We start from the raw sequence: 24,026 nt of genomic DNA, 5'->3' as shown, positions 1-24,026 counted from the left end.
ATGTTCTGAAAGCCAAGCTGATATGGTTAGTTTATCACAATACAGGAATTAGTGGTACATGGACTGAACCCGGAGGGTTTGGAGTCACTTCATTCACCAAGTCCGTCTGTCATAGATTACCTTCACACCAGGGGTTGAACAACATGTAGATGTCATTGGCGGGGTCGTGTTTGGAGGTGGCTGGGCCGTTGGCGCAGCTCGTTTCCACGGTGAGCTGGTACCTGCCCACGACGGCTGTGGGAGGCGAATTCACAGACAGCTTTAACCTCTTGTCGTCCCGCTGGATGACCGCGGCCTCCCAGCGACCGTCCTCCAGGTCCTCCACCAGAGGGACGATGATGTGGGTTCCGTTCGACACCGCAGGGAGGGGACCTGAGCAGAAAACAGCAAACACACATACATGTGAATGGTGTGAGGGACCGAGTGACATGTTGGAACAGAATCTGAGCTTTTGTTTGGCTCAGGAAGGCTGCTTTTGCTTTTGCACCCCGACTGAAGCCACACCTGAATACCTGCTGGGTTTGAATCAACAGAAACCAAACAGGCAGGAAACTGAACACACACACACACACACCTGATGAGACAGTTTTACCTCAGACCTGCTCTGCCAAAGTTCACAGAAGACATTAGTTTTGTCCGTGTTGGTGTCATTGGAGATTATTGATCTGTTAAAGCTAATTCCTCTTCTCCTTTGACATTAAATTATGTAATGCTGCATTGACAGCTTATAGAAACGTAGCGTTTCTTCCTCTTCTCTAACAAATCCCCTCACAGGCTGCAGGTGCAGAGTGTGAAAAAGCTGCAGCTTCCTGTGATTTCCGTCCTGTGGCCTCGTCTTAATTTGCTGTTCTCAAATACCAAAACAAAACCTGTTTGCCGCTCCGGTCAGGAAACGCCACATTTCTCCTCGGCTCCGGTCATGACCAGACGGGCGACCGATCGGACGTCAGGAATCGGGAGACTGCTCACAGTAGCACGAATAAAAAAAACAAAAACAAAGGGAGCATCCACTGTGTCTGAAAACACATCGAGCTGCCGACTCGCATCGAAGCGGCAGCTGGCTGTGCACCGCCGGGCTCGGCACCAGAGATGGGCTCTCTGGTGGAAAAATCTTTAAAACGGACACTGGATACTGTAGAGAAGCAAGCCGGTCGATGCCACGGCCCAGTCAGCATGGTCTGAATACGCAGAATATAAAAGGTCAGAGTTTCCCTGCAGCATCTGAACAGGGCTCTGAAATCCAAACGTATTCAGTGCCCCAGGAAAAACTTGCACACTCCCTTAAACTTTAGCATGACTTCTGAACCGCACAAAATATTTCCCTATCTGTATTTTAATTAAAATTTTTCTTGGTTAAAAAAAAATGTAGAAAGAAAGTTATTTTCTTCTGTTTCACAATAATAATGCATTATGATATGTGTAACGTGTTATCTTTATTATTATTTTTTTATTACCGTTGGTTGATCCAATTTTATTTGTAAAAAAAAATACAGTTGTCAAGAAGGTTAAAAATGCACAAGGTGTTGAAAGAAGAAAATTCAAAATTCTTTGAAGATGAGAGGAAAATGTGATTTAAAGTCTGTGCACGAGTTTGTGGAGGGATTTAGATGATGAAATGTCTGAAAAGTAAAACAGTGCCCATTTAAAGAGAAAAGTATAACAAGTAAGGTGTGTAAAAATGAATGAGAGGGAGGCAGGGTGGGTGCTGAGCGGCGTACACACAGGCATGACTGACAGCGCTAAGACCCTCCTCTTGGCCCTGATTGGTTGTTTCCGGCTGGCACTGAGGGAAGGCAGAGGTGTTCACGTTTTTCACTGCTCATCTGTCTCATATTAGGTTGTCACGACATAGTGACAATTTCAACAAAAACGTAAAAAAAAATATTTTTATAAAAGTTACTGCAGCTTTAAGCTCTGATCTGTAGATGAAACAGCAGATTTGTTGGTGCATTGATGTACATTTACATATCTATATGTATATGTTATTATGCATGTGTTGAATTTGTAGTTTCATTCAAAGCTTTCATGAAGACTTGGGACGGAACCGGAGAAGCCTCTTCGATCGCCTTTTGGTTTTGTTTTACAAAATATGTTGCTGGAAATTTTGCTACTAATGTTTTTTCTCCCATGTGGAAAAAAAGGTAGTTCAAATACCACAGTGGCTTCTCAGTAAACCAGGTGCTGCATGGTTAAAATCTCAAAGTGTTGATGGGAGACGTGCCATCAGACCATTCCTCCTGACTTTCAGCAGTGCTTTCCTGATAGCAGCTGAAGGCTACAGACGATTACTTATCCCATCTATCGAGCAAAACTGTAAATAAACTACAGCCAGTAAGCTTTCTTCACACACACACACACACGCACCCACACACACACACACACACACACACACACACACACACACACACACACACACACACACCTCTAAAGCCCAAATGCCAGCTTTGCATACAGCTATACCTCATATCTTCACTTCCCGTCTCATAATCCACTGACGCCACCATCGAAAGATTCAGAGCCGCGTTTATCTTCCCCAGGGCTGGTGGGTCCATTTTGTCCATGGCAATTTGTTTAAGACTCTGTAAGAGTGCAATCACAGCTCTCTCTCTCTCTCTCTCTCTCTCTCTCTCTCTCTCTCTCTCTCTCTCTCTTTCTCGCTTAAACCATGTCAGATATTAAGTGAAATTTAGAGCCACTCTGAGCTGTTAATGGGGGGTTTTCAGGCCTCTGAAAGCAGAACAGAACCAGGCGAACATTTAGCTGTCAGAGGCTTTCACCTGGGTTTTTACAAATAACTGTTTGTTTTCGACTCGGCCGGCTTTCTGCCTTCCTGCAGGGCGGCTTGTTTTCCAGAGCTGAAAGTGCTTGGAGTGAGTCCGGTCCGCAGCGGGTACAAGCAGGGAACAGAGTTGTGGTTGAAGAAAAACCTGGTTGAATGAAGAGCTTTTTTTTTTTTTGTCTTTTTTTTCTTTAATCACTTAACGTGGTCGATTTTGTACAAAGAAGTCCTGCACTTAGCTAATTGGGATGATATTATCAATTTGTTTTATTTTATTTTTTTATCTCATTCACTGGATTAATATGAATAGTTAATACAACAACTAGAAGAAATCATGGATGAAAAGAAGCAGAAATGTATAAACTTATAACAGCTGCTGTCCCGTATTCACAAAAAGAATATTAGCTGTTCGATTCAGAAAACGATTATTTCAATTACACAAAAACATACACAACATAACATCGGCTTAGTCTATGCCATGTCGCTCCGTCATAACGAATTTCACATTTCCTTTAAATGTGGAAAGAGATATAAATTTCACTGTCAGTATTGTTCCATAAACAGACACCTTGAGCTGAAATGCATCTTTACGTCTTTGATGTTTTTTTTTTTAAATCTCACTTCCTTTTAAGCGAAAACCCAAGAAATGAAATAATCTACTTAAGTATATTTTGAACAGGCTGCATTTTTCTTAAATAAAATTGTACTTTTATATGAAATATAAAAATAAAATAAAATATATATATTTAAAAAAGATATATAGTATGTTTAAAAACGTATATTTACAATGCACACTTTAAAAATCTACCACAAATATACATAAATATATATAAAATACTTTTCTGAAGTTGTACTGTAGGTAGCATTTTCAGATAGACCTAATATATATATATATATATATATATATTTTTTTTTTTTTTAACTTTAGTGTTTAGTTTGTTTTTTTTCTGTTATCTCACACGTACTGTATATTTGATGTTGTCTGCTTATGACACTCTTCACGACATGCTGCTAGCGACTGCAGGCTCTCAGCAATATGTCAGCACTCCTGCATGTTGTTTCAAGAAAGTTCTGTAAATAAGAACTAAGGGCTAAAATAAATGCGTAATCATGTCAGAGGGGAAAATGCAATGCATAATCTGTCCACTGAACTGAGCAGCACAGCTGTTTCTGCAGTAACAAACACATTCAATAAATGAAAATGTTATGGGAAAGTCAGGAAGTTTATCCCATTATGTAGATTAATTACACGCAGCTGAAGGTTTGAAAGCCTTTATTCCTGCTAATTATGGTGATTTTCTGCATACTGCTAATAAAAGCATGACAATTTAAATTAGAATATCAGATCAAACCAATTTCTACAAACAGAAATGTGGGCTTGATGAGTAAAGTATGTTTAATTCCTGGTTAAAAACCGGCATGCTCAAATGCTTTTTAAATATTTTCAGGTACCTGACAAACGAGACTTCAAGCTTATTATGATAAACTTTGTAATTACTTACAGTCAGACGCACCAGAATGAACAAATGGCTCGTTAGCAGATCTCTGCAGAACCTTATGACACTCTGTTTGGTTTGGACAATTTATTTTACTTATTTCACTTCTTCTACTTGATAATCCATCATTTAAAAACATCTCTTTGTGTTTACTCGTGTTTTCTTTGTCTCATAGATTTGCTTATACACCAGGAAAAAAGTTTTCCACAATTACCTGAACACCAGTCCGGACTGAGAACAAAACCAGCATCAGCACGTTTGTTAAAACTCAACGCACAGCGATTAGCAGAACAGGCATGTCGGCGCCAGGCGCAGAAATTAGGATAATGTTTTATTTTTGCTTTTTCAAAGCAAACAATGACCACACACACACACACACACACACACACCCCCACACACACACGCACACACACGCACACACACACGCACACACACGCACACACACACACACACACACACACACACACACTCACTTACATGAGTCAGCTGGTTAAACCAAGCTTCCCAAATACGTAGGAGCTTAATTTTTTTTAAAAACATTATACAGGTAAGAAAGCATAAGCGACATAAAATTGGTCGTAGGTGAGTTCACCGGATTGGAACAAAAATAGATGGAAGGAGGGGGAAATGAGAGAGAGAGAGAGAGAGAGAGAGAGAGAGAGAGAGAGAGAGCTCCAGACGTGAGAGGCAGAAGACTAAATAGACAACAGGCAGGAAGAAACAACTTCACTAAATTAAATCTGACTGGCCGTACAGATCGGCTAATTGCGTGAAATGCTTTGGGGAAAGAAAAAAGGAAGATTCGTTTTTCAAAAGCATTGCAAAAAGTAGCTTTATCAGCAGTTTTTATCAGAGGTTTGTTTATCGCCGGATTCATTGACATTTTTAACTCCAGTGTAAATCCACAAACAATGTCATTTCCTATAAATAAAGAATTCAACGGGGGAAGCAGGAGGCGTCCGAGAAATGAGAAATGAGGAGCTGAATGAGGGACGGATGAGACTGAGAACTCACCAACAAGGACTTTTTATATATATATATATATATATATATATATATATATATATATATATATATATATATATATATATATATATATATATATATATATATATAGCTATATATGTATACTGCTCAAAAAAATAAAGGGAACATTTCACTTTAATTTTGTGTGTGGCTCCAAATCCAGGCCTCCATTGGTTAATACATTTGATTTCCATTGATGATTTTGTGTAATTTTGTTGTCAGCACATTCAACTTTGTACAGAACAAAGTATTCAATGAGAATATTTCATTCATTCAGATCTAAGATGTGTTATTTGAGTGTTCCCTTTATTTTTTTGAGCAGTGTATATATAGCTATATAAAGTAAAATTGGCAAACAGGAAAATCAGTGGCTGTGTTATTTATTTATTATTATTCTTTACATTAGTTTGTCACATGTTATTTACTAAACATGTCTTATCCTTAAAGGTACTTTTTTTTTCTTTCTGCCTGATCATGACAGAGGACACTTCCTGAGTGACGTCATAATTTACGTATAAAAGAGCAAAATTTAACAGAATCATTGTAATACATTTCTTCTGTTTTTTCTGAAAAACTAAACAAGAGAATGTTGCCATCTTTGGACAGATCCTTCCTTACAGTAGAAGACATGGTGTAATTACTCCCATCCAGCGCTCTGGCTGTAATTGAGAGCTCTATATCTGTCTGCAGTCAACACCAGGCAGAGGGAGGGTTAAAAAAAAAAAACACGAGCAGCTAGGTCTGCAACACCTGCTACTGGGAGCATTTTGAGCAGACATTTGAGATTCTTGGGTCTGCAACACACCAAACAACTGTATCTTTAAAACCCAGGAGCATAGCAACAGAGCCGTTACCAATGGTAACCAAAAGTCCCCCTTCCTTCCTCTGCCTCTTCCCCTTTTATGTAAATTTACTGTATGTGGCAGAGTGTAGGTCCTTCTCCCTTTGTGCTGAAAACGTTCGATGTGCTGCAGGAATCGCGGCGACAAGCGTTTAATTCTCCCGCCGGTTTGTCAGAAGCCTTCTAAGTCGTGATGCAGCGTGTGTTGTGCAGCCATGTTTGTTGGTAGCGTCACGAATGCAAACAAGTTGATGAAAACTTTATGTGGTTTGGGACGATTAATCGTCGTGGATTGATTATTGACATGATCGTCAACTGATTTAGTAATAGAGTAATCGCTAACAGGAGTATACAGAGGCTCAAACATGGCCAAAAACAACATGACTGATTTGTAATTAAGCCAAAACTGATAGATTATAATTATAAGTAAAATTATAATTATTTACAGCCTTTTTTTTTTTTTAGTTGTTCCTTCTTACATATTCAAATCAAACTTTTCCTTTGATGGTTTACTTATGATCTGGAGAGAAACAAAAAGTTTATTTTACATTAAATGGAAGCCATCCTGCCATAAATCACTGAAGTTTCTACATCTGGATGAACACACAGGTCAGGCTGCGGCTGGATTGAACGCTTTTCGACGTCGTTTTGTCAGATTAAGATCTCGTCTCGGATTTTCCCAGAAACTTTTGTACTTGTCATCGTCCGTTTTGGTGAACGGTAGCCTGCCCTCTGAAGGCGTTTTGTCTTTTCATCCCCGCAACCTACACGGCTCAAAACCAGGCCGATGATCGGATTATTACAGGCGAACCTTAAACGTGGCGCTCAGCGTTTAGGGATTCAGATTGTTTTCTTCTTCTTCTCCAAAGGATGGGGTTTGTTTAATTAACCCCGGGTTGAAATTACCTTTTGTGACCAACCGTCCCACATTTATCTGTTTGAGATAACGATCCATAATCTTCCTCCTGAGCTCCTTAAGCAGCTCTCGTCTGCCTTTGCTCAGGTTTGTGTTCAGTGTGCCGCGCGCCACGATGCCAGATGACCCAGCAGGAAGCTTGTTCCTTTTAAATGTCCTGAATCACTGATGAAAAGCTCGACGGTACCTGTGATACTAATTAATGTTAAACACTTAGTCTGAAACGTGGTTGGAATGCAAAGGCCGATACATCCGACCCGTTTATTAGCCTGTCTTTGTAAAATAAGCAAGGAGATGAAACTATGAAACTTTAAAGACGTGAAGGTAAGCAAGTCTTTTTCTTTGAGCGTCGGTTCGGCTTTTTTTTTAAAGTGACGACCTCAAACAAAGTCATCTAGTTAAAAACGAAGGGTTGATATTGCCATTTTGAGTAAATGCATATTTTTTCCATCATAAATTTCACTTACTCCTTTAATGAAGTGCAGCTTACTCAGGCTTCCATATTTAACATGAAACCGAAAAAGATTATTTATTTACAGGGAGTGGCATGATGCACATACTGATGTGTTTATCCATCTGACAGGGCCGGCCCAAGGTGGTGTGGGGGGCCTCGGGCTGAAGTTCATTATGGGGCCCCTCTTTGCCAACTTTATTTAAATGATGCAAACAAGTGATACAACTTAAACATATCATGTTAACTTGTCACAATGAATCAAATTAAATTTATCCAAGTAAATTTATCAAGTTGTCATGTTAGACATGACAACTTAATAAAGTTGTCATGTTTGTCACACTTATAAAGTAAGTGTGACAAACTTTATTTGATTACTTGTGACTAATTAACACTATTTTTTTAAGTTGGAGCCTCATTCTCTTTTTTTTTAAGTTTCTATTTCCAAGCTCCAATACAAATAAAATATGAAACGTATTGTATCCAATTGATCAGGAGATTATTATTCTTTGAACTTTTACAAGGTAAATTTGCCAAATTCCTAAATTAAAAAAAAAGAAACAAGTTAAAATATTTTAATTCATTCACGCTGAAATGTGAAATAAAATGAAAATATTATTTAACAAGTCTAAAAAAAATTAGACCTATAGATCTAGTAGTAGTTCACTTATTCTTTGGGCCGGCTCTGCGTCTGTCTCCACCACAGTAAATTATGATTATCTTATATTCTGTTCTAAATTACTAGATTAATTAATCGGTTGATGACATTGAGCGTCCAGCCAACCAGAGGTTGTGGTTTACATCAAAGCACACTCTTGTTTTTGGGAAGAAGAATGAGAAAAACAATAAATCAATAATTACAGCCGAGGGTGGTTCTACAAAATTATGACTCCCGGGGTGGAATATAAAAGCACTTTAACACTTTTTAAATTTGTATTTGTGAAAAACATGGGAAAACCATTTCCCTTTGTTTTGCACTTGTTTGTGTTGTTCTGTTGCATAAAATCCCAACGATCAATGTCGTTATTCGATGAATACGGTGACGTTTGACGTTTTAATGTGACAATAGTAACAAAAAAGAAAAAAAGTTAAATTAATAGTTTTGCGCACTATTAGCAGAAAGCATCTCGGATTGTTTATTATTTCCCGCAATTAACCGCAAAAAAACAAAAGCAATTCTGACTCCCTCATTTAAGACCCTCTTAAATCTGACAGGGTTAGAAAATCACATCACAGATTTCTGAGCCTCAAGAATCATTATGGGGAGGAAAAATGTGTCTGCACCACTTCCTGCTTTGACTCTAAAACAGAGGAATTAACTGCGGAGCAATTGTAAGTGTACATTTTGTCAAAAAATTTATAAAAAAAAAATCAACTTTATGTCCATGAAAGTAATGAGCTGTTCAGTTGAAAAACTTTTTTTTTTTTCTGTTAATGTTTCATCGTTTTCTTTGTCTCAGATAAAACACAAAGCAGTCAAGTTCATTTATGCCTCCACCGCAAATTAATTCATTTCTTGCTGCTGAGAGCCCGATCAGGGAGACATCTTTCATGTTTTGTATTGGGACGACAGTAACATTTTTCCGATTCTTGTTGGGGAGACGGCATTTCTTACACAATCACCTCTTCTTGTCAACATCTCATTTGATTAATATATAAATTGCTTTGCATCCATGCTTTACGTTGTCCTCTGATAAAACCTGATGTGGCTCAGCTGGCTCCAGTAGTCGCCACGTTGAGAATTTGCGTCCAAACCGTAGGACGCATCCTCATGAAAGGTTTTAAAGAATCCTCTTTATTCGAATAGTGCAAACACTTTAACGTGCTGCGGTCTGCTTTAACGCCACCCAGATTATTAAGCAGTCATGAGATTCTTCCATTTATGTAAAGCCTGACTTTTTTTTTTATGAAAATGATACTTGAGCTTCTTTCTAATCTGACCCTCCCCTGCCTGCTGTCAGCAGAAACCTCAGCAGTCGCGTGTTGCTGTGCAGCACCAGCCAAGTTTCACATATGGCTTTTGAAGAGTCAAGTTTAAGGGTGGAGAACGCGGCTAATTAGCAAGCAGGGGGAGGGGGTTGTTTCTAACAGGGATGTCATTTTTAGACCGTTTTCCTTTTGTGAAATCCTTTTGCTGGTATGATCACATATGTATTTATGAACCTTGAGTTATTTCTTCTTGAATGTCTTTTTTTATTTGGGATTTCGTGCGATTGACAAGCAGAAAGACTAAAATAACTGGAAGTGGAGAATATTAGGATGTACGGTTTTAGATGTTTTCTTTACAAATTGATATTTGAAAAGTGTGTGGTGCATTCCCTTTAGAGAACCAATGTTGTCCAATCAAATCCTTCACAAGTTACCAAACCAGAGAACGGAGTCTATCTAGACAGTAGAAATCTACATAATAATAAAAAAACCACATATACAAGGTTGAACATAGAAAGCAAAACGGTTCAACTTCTAGTAGCACCAAACTATTTTGTCAAAAAAATAAAAGGGAAATAATTTCATTCTGTAGTTGGTGGAGACACGAAAAGTAGCTTTGGGTAGTTCTGTCTCGGGAGATGATTGACACACTTCTCAGATTTTCATTGGTGGAAAATTCAAAACCATATTTTCTTTTTTCTTCCACGTTTCAAATTATGCATCATTTACTAAATAGGTGAAGCAAATGGTTGTATTAGATTTAACTTAGAGGTATCAGAGTAAAGAAGGGTTGAACATTAGCACATAAAATTCAGTGTGCTACAGATCTGTTGCTACAATGTCGTAAAACAAAACAAAAAGTCCAAGTGGCTCAGTCGGTGGAGCTCAGGCACCAGGTGCAGAGAGTCAGACACGGTTGTCCTTGGTTTGACTCCCGGTCTCAGGCCGTTTTAATCAGGGCCGGTAGCGCCAAAAAAAATCTTTTAGAAAAAGCCCTGAGTGACATAAATGCTTTAGACAAGGCGCTGCAAAAATCCCAAGTTCCCTTTGGGATCCGTGTCGTGGTTTTGAATTTAGAGTTTGGATTTATTCCACCAACCTGTTTTCAGCTCCAGATGAAGCTTGTCTGTGTTGGGGTCAAAAGGTCGAGATAAGGTTATCCACATCTGGAAGGTCTGCCCTCTGCGGATGACGAACTTGTCGCTCTGGTAGAGGTTGGTGTGATGCTCCAGCAGGTTCGCTCCCGTCTTGCTTTTCATCAGATCTATCGATCGGACGTTCAGAAGGAGTTCTGTGAAAAGCACACACACACACAAAAAAAAACTTTGAAAGTTAAACTTGTGGCTGTGTATAAATTTTACTTTTTTTTTCATTTTAACTTGAGACGTGTTTTCTCATATTACCATTTAGATTGCCTTCCTCAGTGGTTGGCTTCTCTCCATTTCCCTCGTTCTCTTTATCTGGATCATCCACCCCGGTGACCACGGTCTCCGTGGCGTCGTCGTCATCTGCCCGTTTATAACAGCACGGACACGCCTTACGCAGCCACCGCAGACAGGCGCTCTTCTTGTTAACGTCATTCTCTGCCGGTTCCTCTTTTTCCACCTCCACGTCTTCCACAAACGGCAAAGTGACAGTTGGGAACCGACCGACGGCGGAGCGGTCTCTGACTGAGTGAATCACTGGTGGCATCCTGAGAAGAAGAACAAGAAGAAGAAAAACTCAGAACAATTAGGTTTCTCTGAATAGATACTGCTGAGCATAATTCTCTTAGTGGTTCCAGGCGCAGCTGATGCTCAAAAAGAAGAAAAAAATCATCACATCTAATTAAACTACAGCAGCTAACTATTCTAATTTATTGTCCAATTAATTTCTGCAGAGAGGAAATTGGCTTTCCTTCGGAGCTGCAGCTGAGTTTCGCTTCATTTTTAATTCTTTGAATCAACACATTATCCTCTGATGTGGACTGACAGCTTTATTACAGAAGACTCCCATGCAAAATGTTTTCTCTGAGCCGAAGAAATTATAGTTAGATGCAATTGTGTTTTTTTTTTTGGGGGGGGTGGTGTGAATATCTGTCACCTGAAATGGTCATGACAAAGCAAACATACAGACACATTTTTGTAGCTATACATAAACTAAATGTGAAAAACAAATAAACAAAATAGATGAATTCTGCCTGGTTATGCCTTTTGTGCCTTGGCCAGACATTGTTTTTTTTTATCCATGTGAAGCATCAGTTTATTTGAAAGTGGGGAAGGGGACGTCGTAAAGCCCCGACTGTCTCTCTAATCGCTTTTTCACAGAAAGCCTCAGATTCATCTATTGACTTCCTGTCCTCTGTTTGTCCACAGCTTGTTTTCGTCCTCTGTGTGGATGAAAGATGTGCTCCACTTTTACCTCTTTCCTGAGCTGCTGTCACACGGTCTCTTTTTGTTTCATCTTTGTTTACCTTCCCACACGTTTGGCGTGTCTAAAAATGCTGAAGTCCAAAAGTGGAGAACTGAAGCACATTTTGTGGACCATCAACTCTGGAGCCTCGGTTCTGATCACTGCCTGTCCTGAATGTTGTGTAATTTGGGATACAGAGTGTAAAAACAAACAGCTTTTTTGTTTTCTCCCCTCTGCAGGATGATTATTCTACCCACTGAGCCACACTTGTCCAAATTCTCACCTTCATTTTCTGGGACTGAAATTTATGAACAGTCTAAGCTCTAATCCAAGTGGTAAAAATAATTATAAAACAAATAATTAGTCGTGTAAAACAGAAAACAGCCCAGTCTGCCCTCTTGTTGGGGCCACTTTCAGAAATAAGCATGCTGAGGCGAGTTAATCTTCATCAGCGCAGATGGAGCACCAGCTTAGCATATAGTGGGAGATAAGGTTGTGTTATAGAGCTCTACTTTTCTTAATTTCTGCCAGCGCATGCAGAAATCATGCAGACCTGCCAGTAAATGAGGTAGAAAGGCTCTAGGCTTGCCACAGCTATGCCTGAATAAGACGCCAACTTTTCCTCTGGTGGCTGATGACGAGCGCTAGCGCCGTGTCTGAAACACAAATGTGTGAGTTTAAATCTGTCGCCGCCATGAGTTTTAATGACGTTTTACCCGCTCAGACGCATTCATGTGTGATTTTAATTTAATTTCCTATTTAGTGGAAACACCACAGTTGCGAAACTGTGTTTTTTCTGACATTAGCGAAAAAGTTTACCACACATTTGTAAAGAAAATGCAGCTTGTGACATCGGTAAGACCATCTTCTGACTCTGACTGATTGTTTCTGTGTATTTCTGCAGATGGCAGTAGGACCACAGTGAGGAGAAAAAGGAGTTTGATTTTATTTTCAGACTATCTGTCTTGTATTATACTGTCAGGACATAGAGAAAGTTTTAAGAAATAAATATATGTGACATACATATATTTATAAAACTCACCTACTGCAGCTTTAAGGTATTTTTAAGTTAATTTTATGAGATTGAAAACAAGTGCAGTGTTAAATTGAACTAAATAAAATCCTATTCCACAGACTGCACAAATGTAACCACTGCACAATTGATTGGATAAAAATCTTTAACTATTTAAAATGCCAAGGAGCTGAAAGGGAGCTGAACATTTTAAGTATTTGGTTTGGTTTAGATAAACACCTCTAAATATTAAGAAAGCTAAACTTATTCTGCTTGGATATCAAAAATAAATGCAAGATAACAATGAATTAACTGGGCTTGAAACTGATAACACAAAATACGGAAATGGAAATGAACTATAAAGACTAATTTATTACATCAGCACGTAAATCCAGGGATGTACTAAGACTTTGCATATAATTTACTTCTCGCTGATGCCACATTACAAACCTCATGAACTTTGGGGGCTGAACCTTTAAAACATCTTCAGAATCAATCAGTTGTTTTTTGAAAGTGTGCTATTGGAGATGCAAATGAAACGGTTTCTATGCTCACACAAAGTCACAATTTTTAATTTAAAGCAAGAAAGTTTGTGTGATCACCAGCAGGGCCTGAATAAATAACTTTAGAGAATAAATTGAAAAGAATAAACATGTAGAAGTGTTCATATTTAACATTCTCTTTGGAGATATTTAGATATGATGCATAAAAACGTGATATATTTTACTGAGAATGTTGCGTATGCATCGTGGGTAAACTTCAGTGAGACATTCATGAACTAATCTCACTGCAACAGAAAGAAGGCAGTGGAGCTGAAAGAGCAGCTATGGTCCAGAAGGGGCGTTGCCCTGGTTTTAGATGAGTCTACCGATAATATTTATGTTATTTCATATTTTTCCACTCAGTCATTTGTTCCTTAATATTTTCCTCTTCAGTGGGGAAGTAAAAAGTCCTTGAAGAATATGTGATTAAATAAATACATGACTTTTATCCTGTCTGAAGAGGATAAACGATGAGATCGTAGCCGGTGCATGAAGTTGAAGGGTTCAAGTCACAAACTCGTTCGACATGTCGGGCTGCAAAAGCATCTGTGGTATCCAAACTTAGCTGGAGGTGAAAGAATGTGCAACAGTTTCACATGCGTAGAGATTTTGACTGTTTCCAGCTGCAGTGTTTGTCATTTAAACTCGAGGCGGGTTTGCAGCAGAGAGACGGAGGAGACGGCCGAGTCTGACTAAATGGCACAAAGCTCATCTCGCTGTTACGTAATGTCAGAACGGATTCGTGAAACTTTGGGTCATTCTTGGGATGAAGGCGCCACGATTCGCATGCAGATCGCCATGGCGATCACTGGGTGCAAAACATCAAACCGTGGATCGGATCACGCGCGTATCGGGGTCGAGAATTTTCGTCGGTGTGAAAACCTCCAGTGGGTTTTCTCAAACATCGAGGAGTGCAGCTTTTAAAATCAAACTGGTCTGTTCTTGTTTCTTGGATATTTCTGAGAAATTTCCTTTTGAAGGATAAAAAAAAACTGTTATTTTCAAATAGTAAATGAGGAAAAACAAAGACAAAATGAAAAGAAGTTTAGATCTCCAGGGTTCCCATGACTCGCTTCATTACAGCCAGGCACTTTACAACTTTACAACAAATAAATAAATAAACTTCTGCAGCCTTGTAATGAAGAATGAAAATAAAGTCGAACTCAATAGATTTAAATATGATGATTTTCCACTACTTTGTAAGAACAGTAAGCATAGTTCTCCTTAGCATATATTCTCCTTGTCACCCTTACTTAATGAACAATAAACTGTTATTAATGATTTATAAAACGTTTATAGATGACATATTTATAAACTACTTATTAGCCATCTATGAAGCCCTGCTGGAAAGTGGCACCAAAGATTTCAACACAGGAATGTGAGACTAGTTAAAAGTATTTCTCTCATCTGCTTCAAGGTTCTTGTATGAAGGTAATTTTAGTCTCCAAGCCTCATTGGAAAGCATATTTCACTTCATTCAACGTGACTTCAGCACGACGTGTTGGAAGAAAGGGGAACTGTGCGAACCGCACGGCGTTGTCAATCAGCGTGTCACAGATATTTTTCATTCATTATGCAACACCTTCCGTGTCCCAGAAAGGAGAAAGACAAACAGAAATCGTGTTCAACTAGTAAAACAAACAGCTGCTTGGTTTTCTAGTAATGGTGCTGTTGTGGCAGGTGCAACAAGATTCACAGCAGACATTACGTCACAAGAAACTTAAAGCATTTCTTGCTTTTTACATGTGAATTACTTTGTTTTGTTGTTTTTTTTGTCAAACAGGACCCCTTTTTTTTTACGACTCAGCTTTTTTTCTGGTGACTGACCCGTGCAGAGGGGAAGTTAAACACAAACTGTCTTTATACGAGCACCAAAGCATTTTGTCTTCCCGTGTCGTGACCAATCCTTGAACCGACCGAAACCGTTTCCCACACACGATGAGAACATTCCTCTCTGGGAATGTGACACCCAACCAGGTTGAGACGAAGCAACGGAAGTGACAGTGAGTTCACGGCTTATTCACATACCAATAAATCTGTGTCAGGCGGGAGAATCAGCAGGCGTGCGCCGTAGCCGGGAGGAGGAAGTCCCCCTCCCAGCTCAGGATTGTGGCGTTCTGGTGACAGACGAGCTGAGAACGAACCTGACAAAACAGCAATCTTCCAATCCGACAACGTCATACGGTTTATGAAACAGACGAGAGCAGACAGTCCAAAGAAACAGAACTGACACTGCTGATTATAGTACATTGTTGTTTTTTCCTTCAGGAATCATAAATTAAAAGTAATCCTACACACCGAAAATGTAAAATAGACTCCAATTTGCTCATCTGGTACCCAGTCGCAAAGCTCTTTGCTGCTGTTTGTTTTTAACACAGACACGCCAGTGAAGAAGCAGCAAAAATGTTTAAAAGGTGAATCTTGTCCCCCAACATCTTAAAGCTGGTATTAGCTGCTGTGAACAATAGCTCTATTGAATTTGATTTAATGCGCTGCATGGTTTACTCACAATGCCCTGCAGATATGCTGACTCCCCTGGTGAAGGTGTGTAAAAAGCTCTAAATTATTTTTTCCTTTTTCTGCAGTTGGCTCATCTCACACTGTCCACCTTATTCCTGCTTGTTCTGCTGGGTGAATGAACACGTTATCGACGGGGAGCGGCACCAGAGTGGATGGTTTCGGGTTGGAAGATGTAAAAACTGAGGCCATTTGCACGTGTTGGTGAGACGCTGTTTACATGTAAAAATGTAGGACTGGTAGTTGCTCACAGGTTTCACTCTATCTGTCACAAGACTAGAAATAATATCTATTTGTATAAGAAGAGGCTAATTTAGTCAAGACAAGAGACTTATTGAAATAAGTCAGGAAATTGCTGCAATAAAATATAACTCCTCAAAAAAAAAAAAAACAACTATAGTAAGTGCAATAATCAAAAGTTTAAAGGGGTGTTCTAAAGTTATTCTTTGAACAAAAATACGCTTGTGTGTTGCTTTAAATTTTCACAAATGTTTGAGAAATCCTTGAATCTCCCGTGGCAACCATTCAGGCATGACGAAACGCTTGCTCCTTGGACTCCAGGCTAATCTCCGCTCCACAGAGGAGGCCTCTCCATGTGCCTCCTCCACTCTGCTCCTCCAGACTAGCGGCAGCAGGAGTCAACAAACACCTGGTGGAACTTTGCATCTGCTGAGCTCATTATATGAACTTCTCGTCAGTCCAACGTTCCTAAGAACAGTTCTAAGCAGTGTTATGCTGTCAGTGCTAAAGGCGGGGTGTCTGAAAGAGCAGGAGCTTCTTAAAGAGACAGATGCCCAATTTCAGGGCGTCAAATTAGGACTTCAAATTTCCTTTAGGTCATGTTTAATACAGCATTTTTATAAAAACTGAAGGTGATTGTGCTATAAAATGGAACTCTGAGCCTGGAAAATACATAATGCCTTTAAAAGAGGGAAAACTGTGACAGTAAAAGCTGGAGATAGAAGCTCGTCTGGGTTCACTGATCAATAAAGCAGCCCTCCTTCAAAGACAGTCTCAGTGGCCTGACTTATAAATCCTGAAAGGCTGGGATTAGTTGAATGGAAGAGTGCAGTGATTATTTATTGATCCGCAAAAGGTTCTATGAAATTTTCAGATAACATTGGAGAAAGCGGGGCACGGATACTCTGCCTAGGTAATGTGAGCGCATGTGTGGAGTGTGAATTGATCCAGACAGAAAAATGGATTTAAATAAGATCCACAGCACTGTTAACCAACAGATCGGCTTCCTGTAGCGTAATTCTTGTAAAAGTTTAAGTTAAAATGTCCAATTAACCTAGATGGGGCTGTTTCTCCCTGAGTGATGTTAGAAACACAGACGAAGTTTGATGATCTGTTACTGGTGGCTGAACTAAAACTGGGTTTACATTTTCTTATTCTTTGGTGCTGGTTGTCTCTGTCGTCGTTTTTTTTTTTTATGGGGATCCAAAAGTGCCACAGTTTGAAAACTAAATACAGTTAACACTTAATCAATTTAATCAGTACAATTGTTCTTTTATTGGCTCGATGGGCCAAGTTAACCAATCAGATGTCAGGGTATTTTTCATGCAGATATGGGATTAGCTGAAGTAGTTTTAGTGTACACAACACAGAAATAAATGGTTACATGCAGACATAACTGTACAATATTTATACGTATTTAAATATGCACTTAATTGTTGACATATTTTAACATTTCTGAATAGAATGACCTGTTTTTTGTTAAATGTCAATATAATTGTAATAACGTCATGTGACAAAATATGTTTTAGTCATTTATTACATAAATTATATTCATGTATACATAAAAAACTCAAGGAATTTTTACTTCCTTCTTTTTTTTTTTTTTGCCAGAAAGTTATCTTGGATCTACTCCAGGATGTTCTCATCAGCTAAGTCTTACTAATATTGTTGGTATTATTTACTCTATTTTTGCTCTACAATTTGTAAGCTTTTTCTTTTGGGCTTTATAATCCTGATGAAACATCTTTTGTTTTTGTTTTATTTTTTTCATGAGGGATTTCTTAAAGCTGCCGTTTACCGATTCTGGATCCAGACATTGTTTGATCATCGTACCTCTCTGATGGCTCTTTGATCCCGTGGTCTGACTCATTTTCTGGCTCTAAATCTTTTATCTTCAAGTGTGATTAGTATTTCTCTGCCTGATTCCCGCGGCACTGATGTGGAGATTTCTGGATGACATGTTGTTACCATAAGGAATCTCCCTTTTTTCTTTTATCAAAATGATAAATTACTGCTTCTCTCGATCTGACGAAGGATTCATTTTAGTTGTGCGCTCGTTCTGAGAGCGGATTCGACGACTGTTCTTGTGTTTTGTTCTACAAGAGAGGCTGCTTCTTATGAGAAGACGGTCAATCGTCGGGGCAAAGATTAATCCCCTATTGAACGTTTATCTCTTTCCGTTGGACTCTGAAAGCTTACCGAACGGTTAAGTGTAAAATGAAAGCTTTTTTTATTCTGCCTCTGTGATCTGAAGCACAGCTTTTAAAGATAACAGTTGACTTATTCCTATGATTTCTTTCCACCATCTGTGCAGCATTTGTTAGAACATTTTTCCTTATCAGTTGACTGTGTTGGCCGTACGGAGAGCTGTCCATGCTGAAAATTGTTTGACTAAACATCGCCTGGCCTTTAGAGTTAAATTAAGTCGGCGGGGTGGATCCTCTGCGCAGCACTCGCCTCGGCGCCAGACGTGTGAGATTGATGAGAAATTCAGCATGGAATGAAGCTGCATCCACAGGCTGCGATTAGTCTGCTCACTGGGCACCTTACATCCAAAAAAAAAAAAAAAACTCCTCAACTGTACCTCAAATAATCTGCCCGGTGAATGCTGAACTGTGTGTGTGACGAGGATGAAGAGGACGCACAGCGGCGAGGAGTGGGACTGTGTGACGGGAGATGAGAGTCGCATCAGTCTGTCATCTGCTGTGTTACAGGCCAACTAAAGAGGGCACCGTTTCTATGGCTCCCAGGGGGCTGCGGCACATGAGCCTGTAACTGTATCGCTGAGCAGCTTACCATGACAAATTTATTGACTCTGATAAAAAAATAAAAAATAAAAAAAAAAAAAAAAAAAAAAATATATATATATATACATATATATATATATATATATATATATATATATATATATATATATATAGGGGTGAGGCTATCACCCCTGGCACCCCTGTTGTTGTGTCCACATGAACAAGGACACAACAACTGGGCAACCCACCAATTGCAGGACGAATTCCTACCACATTTGCCACTGTCGTCCCTAGCGATGGACCGATGAGCTGAAAACGAAACCCTTTACTCGTCCATCTGCTTTCCAAACTTCACCTTTGGTGACCATAAGAACATGACACGTGGCTAACCCAAACCCCGAGAGATACCGTGAGCCTGGAGTAAAGCTACTGCTCTACAGCAGAAGTATTTCATGTAATGCCTACGTGCCTCCCTTTGAATGGTTTTCCAGGCGTGTCCCATTGGGATAAGACCACAAAAACCAGTGGAGACACTATAGACTCACATTGGGATCCCTCAAAATCTGATGGAGATTGTCTCTGGAATTATCAGTGTCAGACATTTCGTACTTTTAGATGTGCTATATCACCAAATTCATCTGCTCTCCTGTTTTCGGACACTTGTGACCTTGAGTAACATCCTATACTAGAATCACCTTTGGTTCACCCCATACAGCAGCAGCTGCTTCATGTTTTCAGAGTAAGTCTTCCAAAAGGTCAAGCAATTCATGACAAAGGTTATGTAATTCATCACAAGGAGACTTAACTGGGTTGAAATATGGATTCTGTGTGGATCAGTCAAGCTCATCAATGCCCCTGCTTTGTGAACTATTTTGCAGTCATGTTGAAACAGAAGCTGGTCATCCAAAGTTAGAAACATTTAATTGGTCAAACTCTCTTGGTGTGCAGGACCATTTAATGCTCATTGGAATGAAAAGGCGCAGCCCAACCCTAGGAAAACAGCCTCACACCATCTACATCAATGTTTACCCTGTTACACCAAGCAGCCATACAAGGGCTGTTCTTCTGAAAAGTGCCAAACCCAGATTTTTTCCTTTGACAGAGATAGCATAATTCACTTCACAGAACATGTCACCCCTGTTCTACGGTCCAGTGGCAATGAGCTTTACACCACCGCATCCGAAACTTTGCACCGCCTGGAAATATGAGGCTAGCTGTCAGTATCCCTCTATGTGCTCTTCTAGAGGTGATCTGAATGCCACATGAAATCTAGAGGTTCTTTAGAAACGGCAGAAAGTTGGCGCCCGTTCACCCGACCCTGTCGTTTTTGCCATACCACCCTGTATCTGATTCGCTGTTATCACCCATCACTTTGTTATAACGCCATTCGCAGTTGACTGTGAAATATTTAGCAGTGAGTGGATTTCATGTCTGGACATATTGCTCAGGCAGCACCCTGTCGCTGAATTCACTGAGCTCCTGAGATTGACCCGTTCGTTCATAAAGGTTTATGAACGAACGGGTCATAAAGGTTCATAACCTTTATGACTGGGTCAACTGGTCATAAGAACCACTGGCAATGCCTTGGCACTGGTTTCTATATATCATTGAAATGGTTGGAACAGTTAAACTGAATTATTTTGATGGTAATATGATGTCAAGTGGAAAGAAAAGATTGATAGTTTTATAAGATTCTCTTCACTGACGTGCGAGGCGAATTGGTTCGTCGCTTCTTCATTAGTTAAGCAGGCAAACCTGTGCACAGTTTCATGCCTCTAACTTCACAAACCAAGCTCACATCTCCAGATTCGGTCAGATTAAGCCTTGAGTTCAACATGTCATTATGAACATGTTCATACCAGCATGAAATAAGCCTGAAATCCAATGGTATTTTTAACAGTGAATGGGTGTGGCCTTTCTATTTAAACACAGTTTTACTGGAACATAAACAGTTCTTATGACAATGATGTTGTGTACCTTTACTGACAATAGGAAATTAGAGGCACATTTTTACTGAATGTGAAGTTAAGATACTCTTCAATGAATGAGAGGAATTTAAATATATCTGCTTTGGTGCCTTTGTTCTTTAAGTGAAGTGGAAACATTTTTGGACACAAAACCCCCTCCCTAAGATAACCTACTCTATGTAACGAACTGCAGTTTTTCAGCTCTGTTTCATTGACAACAGCGTGGGTTCATGTCACCTAATCTCACACCTTTCATCTGTCTTACACAGAAAGAAAACATAATTTAAAAAAAAAAAACTTCAACCTCGTTCTGCTTTAAATGCAAATTACATGTCAAAATAACCTGGCGGCCTGTCATGTTGGTAAAACTACTGCACCACTTAAGAGCTGTAATATCGAATATGTTTTACTCCAAGATAATATGCTACAGGAACCCAGTGGCTGTAAAATGTAGAAAAAAGAAAATCCTGAAACAGCTCCACATTAATGCACACTGAAATACAAGTGTTGAATCATTTCATTCAGGGGATAATTTTAACTTAGTTTCTGAAGCATGAACATTTTTAAATAAAACACTGAAGTTAAACTTTATGCTACCGTTCCTTTCAGAATATTAATTCCCTCTTGATTTTGTTTGTTCACCAACTCATCAGTATTCATCCCATATGTACGTTTCAGTCGCTCTTTTATGAGGTACATCTGTTCAACTGGTTAACGTAAACAGCGAACCAGACGGCCACATGGCTGCAACTCAGCGCATCCAGACGTGCTGAAGACAACCAGCTGACGTTCTCACTGAGGATCAGAATGTGGAAGTAAGAGGATTGAAGAAACTTTGAACTTGGCATTGTTGCTGGTACCAGACAGGGCTGGTCTAAATATATCTACTGATCTCTTTTGCACAACTGTCTTTGGACTTACAGACAATATTATTAATCCCTCTGGTCTGGGATGTCATGCAGCTAGAAGAGTTTCTGCTCACTTTTTACTTTCAAACAGTTGTTATGATGCAGAACTGTAGCAACAAGGTGCTTTTTGGTAACCCTTTATTTGAAGGGGTGTGCATAATCATGACATAACACCTGTCATGAACATGAAGGAGTCTTTATGAATGTTTATTACTGTTGTTATGAAGTGTCATTCGGTAAATAATGACACTTTTAATGCAGAGTTGCATTAAAAGTCCATTAAAAGCGCCAACTTTGTGTTATTTTGTAAGTAATGACACTTTTATGCAAAGTTGACACTTTTAATGGACAAATGAGGTTGATCAGCAGTCCTTGTAAAATGACTGATGATGTAATCCAGTGGAAAATCATCTCTATTGATGAAATGGTGATCAACCTGGCATTAGCGAGGTATTCCTCGTTGACTGTCCATCCTTACCTCTTGTGCCTATTGACAGCTGAGACGTGAATGAAAACTGCACTCAGTTGTTTGTGTCGCCATGTGGATTTTAAATTTGCTTAACTTATATTGCGAGGCAAAAAGGAGACATCGGGGTGAGCAACAAATAACAGCGACCTCTGCCTTATCTGCAGCGCGCAGCCTGTCTATTAGGTCCTGATGCCTCGCGTGGAGATGATCAACAGAGACCGACAGATGTATCGATGGAGCGTGATACATCGGTCTGCGGCAGGCTTTTGGTGCTCAGAGTGACGCAAGAGACAACTATCATCTGGTGCCAGAAAAACAAAATAATCTCCAAACACTTGTTCCCGTAATAAATTCCCTTTCAAGGTGCTCCAAAAGCCCCCCGAGCTTCTATCCCTACACCCTACTGTTACAGATATTCGTAGCATCCAGAAATAATTAAACAGATACGTAATCAAGAAAAGTTACACTTTCCAACTTTTTTTTCTCCCCTCCTGCTTCTACTGAACCACACGAAGCTTAAATCAGTTAAAGATTGTGCGTATGAGTTGCCTGAGCATATTCTCACTCACTCCATCTTCCTTTATAGAAACCAGATATTTTTCTTTTGCAGGAATTATCATGAATCATTTGTGCATCTGTCGGAGTTGTGGGTCTGTGTGGCCAAATCACAATCATAAGGTGGCATTAGATTTTAATAAGGACAGCTAGAAAATACAACCTGGACCGTAAGCTAAAGGAAAAAGCCTTAATCAAAACCATATGAAGGGCAGCATGACTGCAGCAGCGCTCACAGCTCAGCATAACCCCACCCTGGTCTCTCCACTGATGGTTTGACAGCGTACCGGAGCAGCTGGCTGATTTTTCGACATAAGAGGCGGTGATACGCTTTGAAATCTAGTCAAAGGCAGCCAGTGAGCGGACCTTGCAGCACAAGGACAGTGGCACTGTTTTTAAGTTTAAAAAAAAAAAAAAAATGTACCATTCTGCAGCGAATGAGTCACCTGCTCTCAGTCTAATCAGGCTGCATTCACTAAACTTTCTGAAAAGACAAATTGATGTTAAGTCCCAAATAACATAAAGGAACCCAGCTGCAGTGAAGGTGCAGGAAAAACGCGTTCTCTGCTGACCTACGCCACGTATCGCGTTGACATTGTTTCTGAAGGACCTTTGAATCAATATTAGGAGATAAAAAGAAATTAAACCACTGCCTTCCTTTCCAGCTGGATTCTCATCTCCTTTCAGTGCTCCATCTGGGATTTCTCCCATTGAAATCGATTTCTCAAGCTGAATTTCAACAGTCAGCGAACAAGAAGATGTCATTGATCTTTTGTGCTGTTTTAGGTTTGTATCCTGCTGGTAGTTTCAGCGATGGCACCGGGAGAAGAGAATTAAGTCGTTCAGTCGATGTTGGCTGCGCTTTGATTGGGAAAAATGTAAAACTTCAACAAATTTCACGTATCTGAATAGCCAAAGTCCAGACCATCTGTCTGAAACAAAGCGTAGAAAAAGGTGTTGGATTTTACCAGGCTACACAGACGCCACTTGCAAAATCATTCACCCACTCTTTCTTTTTTAAGCATTTGAATTTGGCCAGATCTCAAGCTTTAACCCACTGAGATTTTATTTGACAGACCCACACAAAGCAGGACATGAAAGTCAAAAGAATGTTTTTATATTTGCTTTAAAAAAAAGTTTCTGTGAAGGCACCAGAGGTTTGCTGGAGACCAACACAGCACGCAGGTCAGAGTGGGTTATAAAAAAGTTTGGTTATAAATCATCAATAATTCTGTCAAAC

At 39.5% G+C, this 24,026-nt stretch overlaps 1 protein-coding gene across 1 annotated transcript in view; it reads right to left on the bottom strand.

The window, feature by feature from the left end:
* LOC106919634 (protein-glutamine gamma-glutamyltransferase K-like) overlaps positions 1 to 24,026 on the bottom strand; it is a 31,813-nt gene that overhangs the window by 6,759 nt on the left and 1,028 nt on the right. The window contains exons 2-4 of the mRNA XM_014990123.2: positions 10,842 to 11,131; positions 10,538 to 10,729; positions 121 to 372 (exon numbers count right to left, since the gene is read on the bottom strand). Of these exons, the coding sequence (XP_014845609.2) occupies positions 121 to 372; positions 10,538 to 10,729; positions 10,842 to 11,130 (733 nt within the window). The 5' untranslated portion in view covers position 11,131. The remainder of the gene's footprint in view (positions 1 to 120; positions 373 to 10,537; positions 10,730 to 10,841; positions 11,132 to 24,026) is intronic.

The sequence above is a fragment of the Poecilia mexicana genome, unplaced genomic scaffold (genome assembly GCF_051168715.1).
Source record: "Poecilia mexicana isolate PSO_F unplaced genomic scaffold, ASM5116871v1 scaffold_4, whole genome shotgun sequence".
NCBI lineage: Eukaryota > Metazoa > Chordata > Actinopteri > Cyprinodontiformes > Poeciliidae > Poecilia > Poecilia mexicana.
This window is presented reverse-complemented; position numbering and strand designations above follow the sequence as displayed.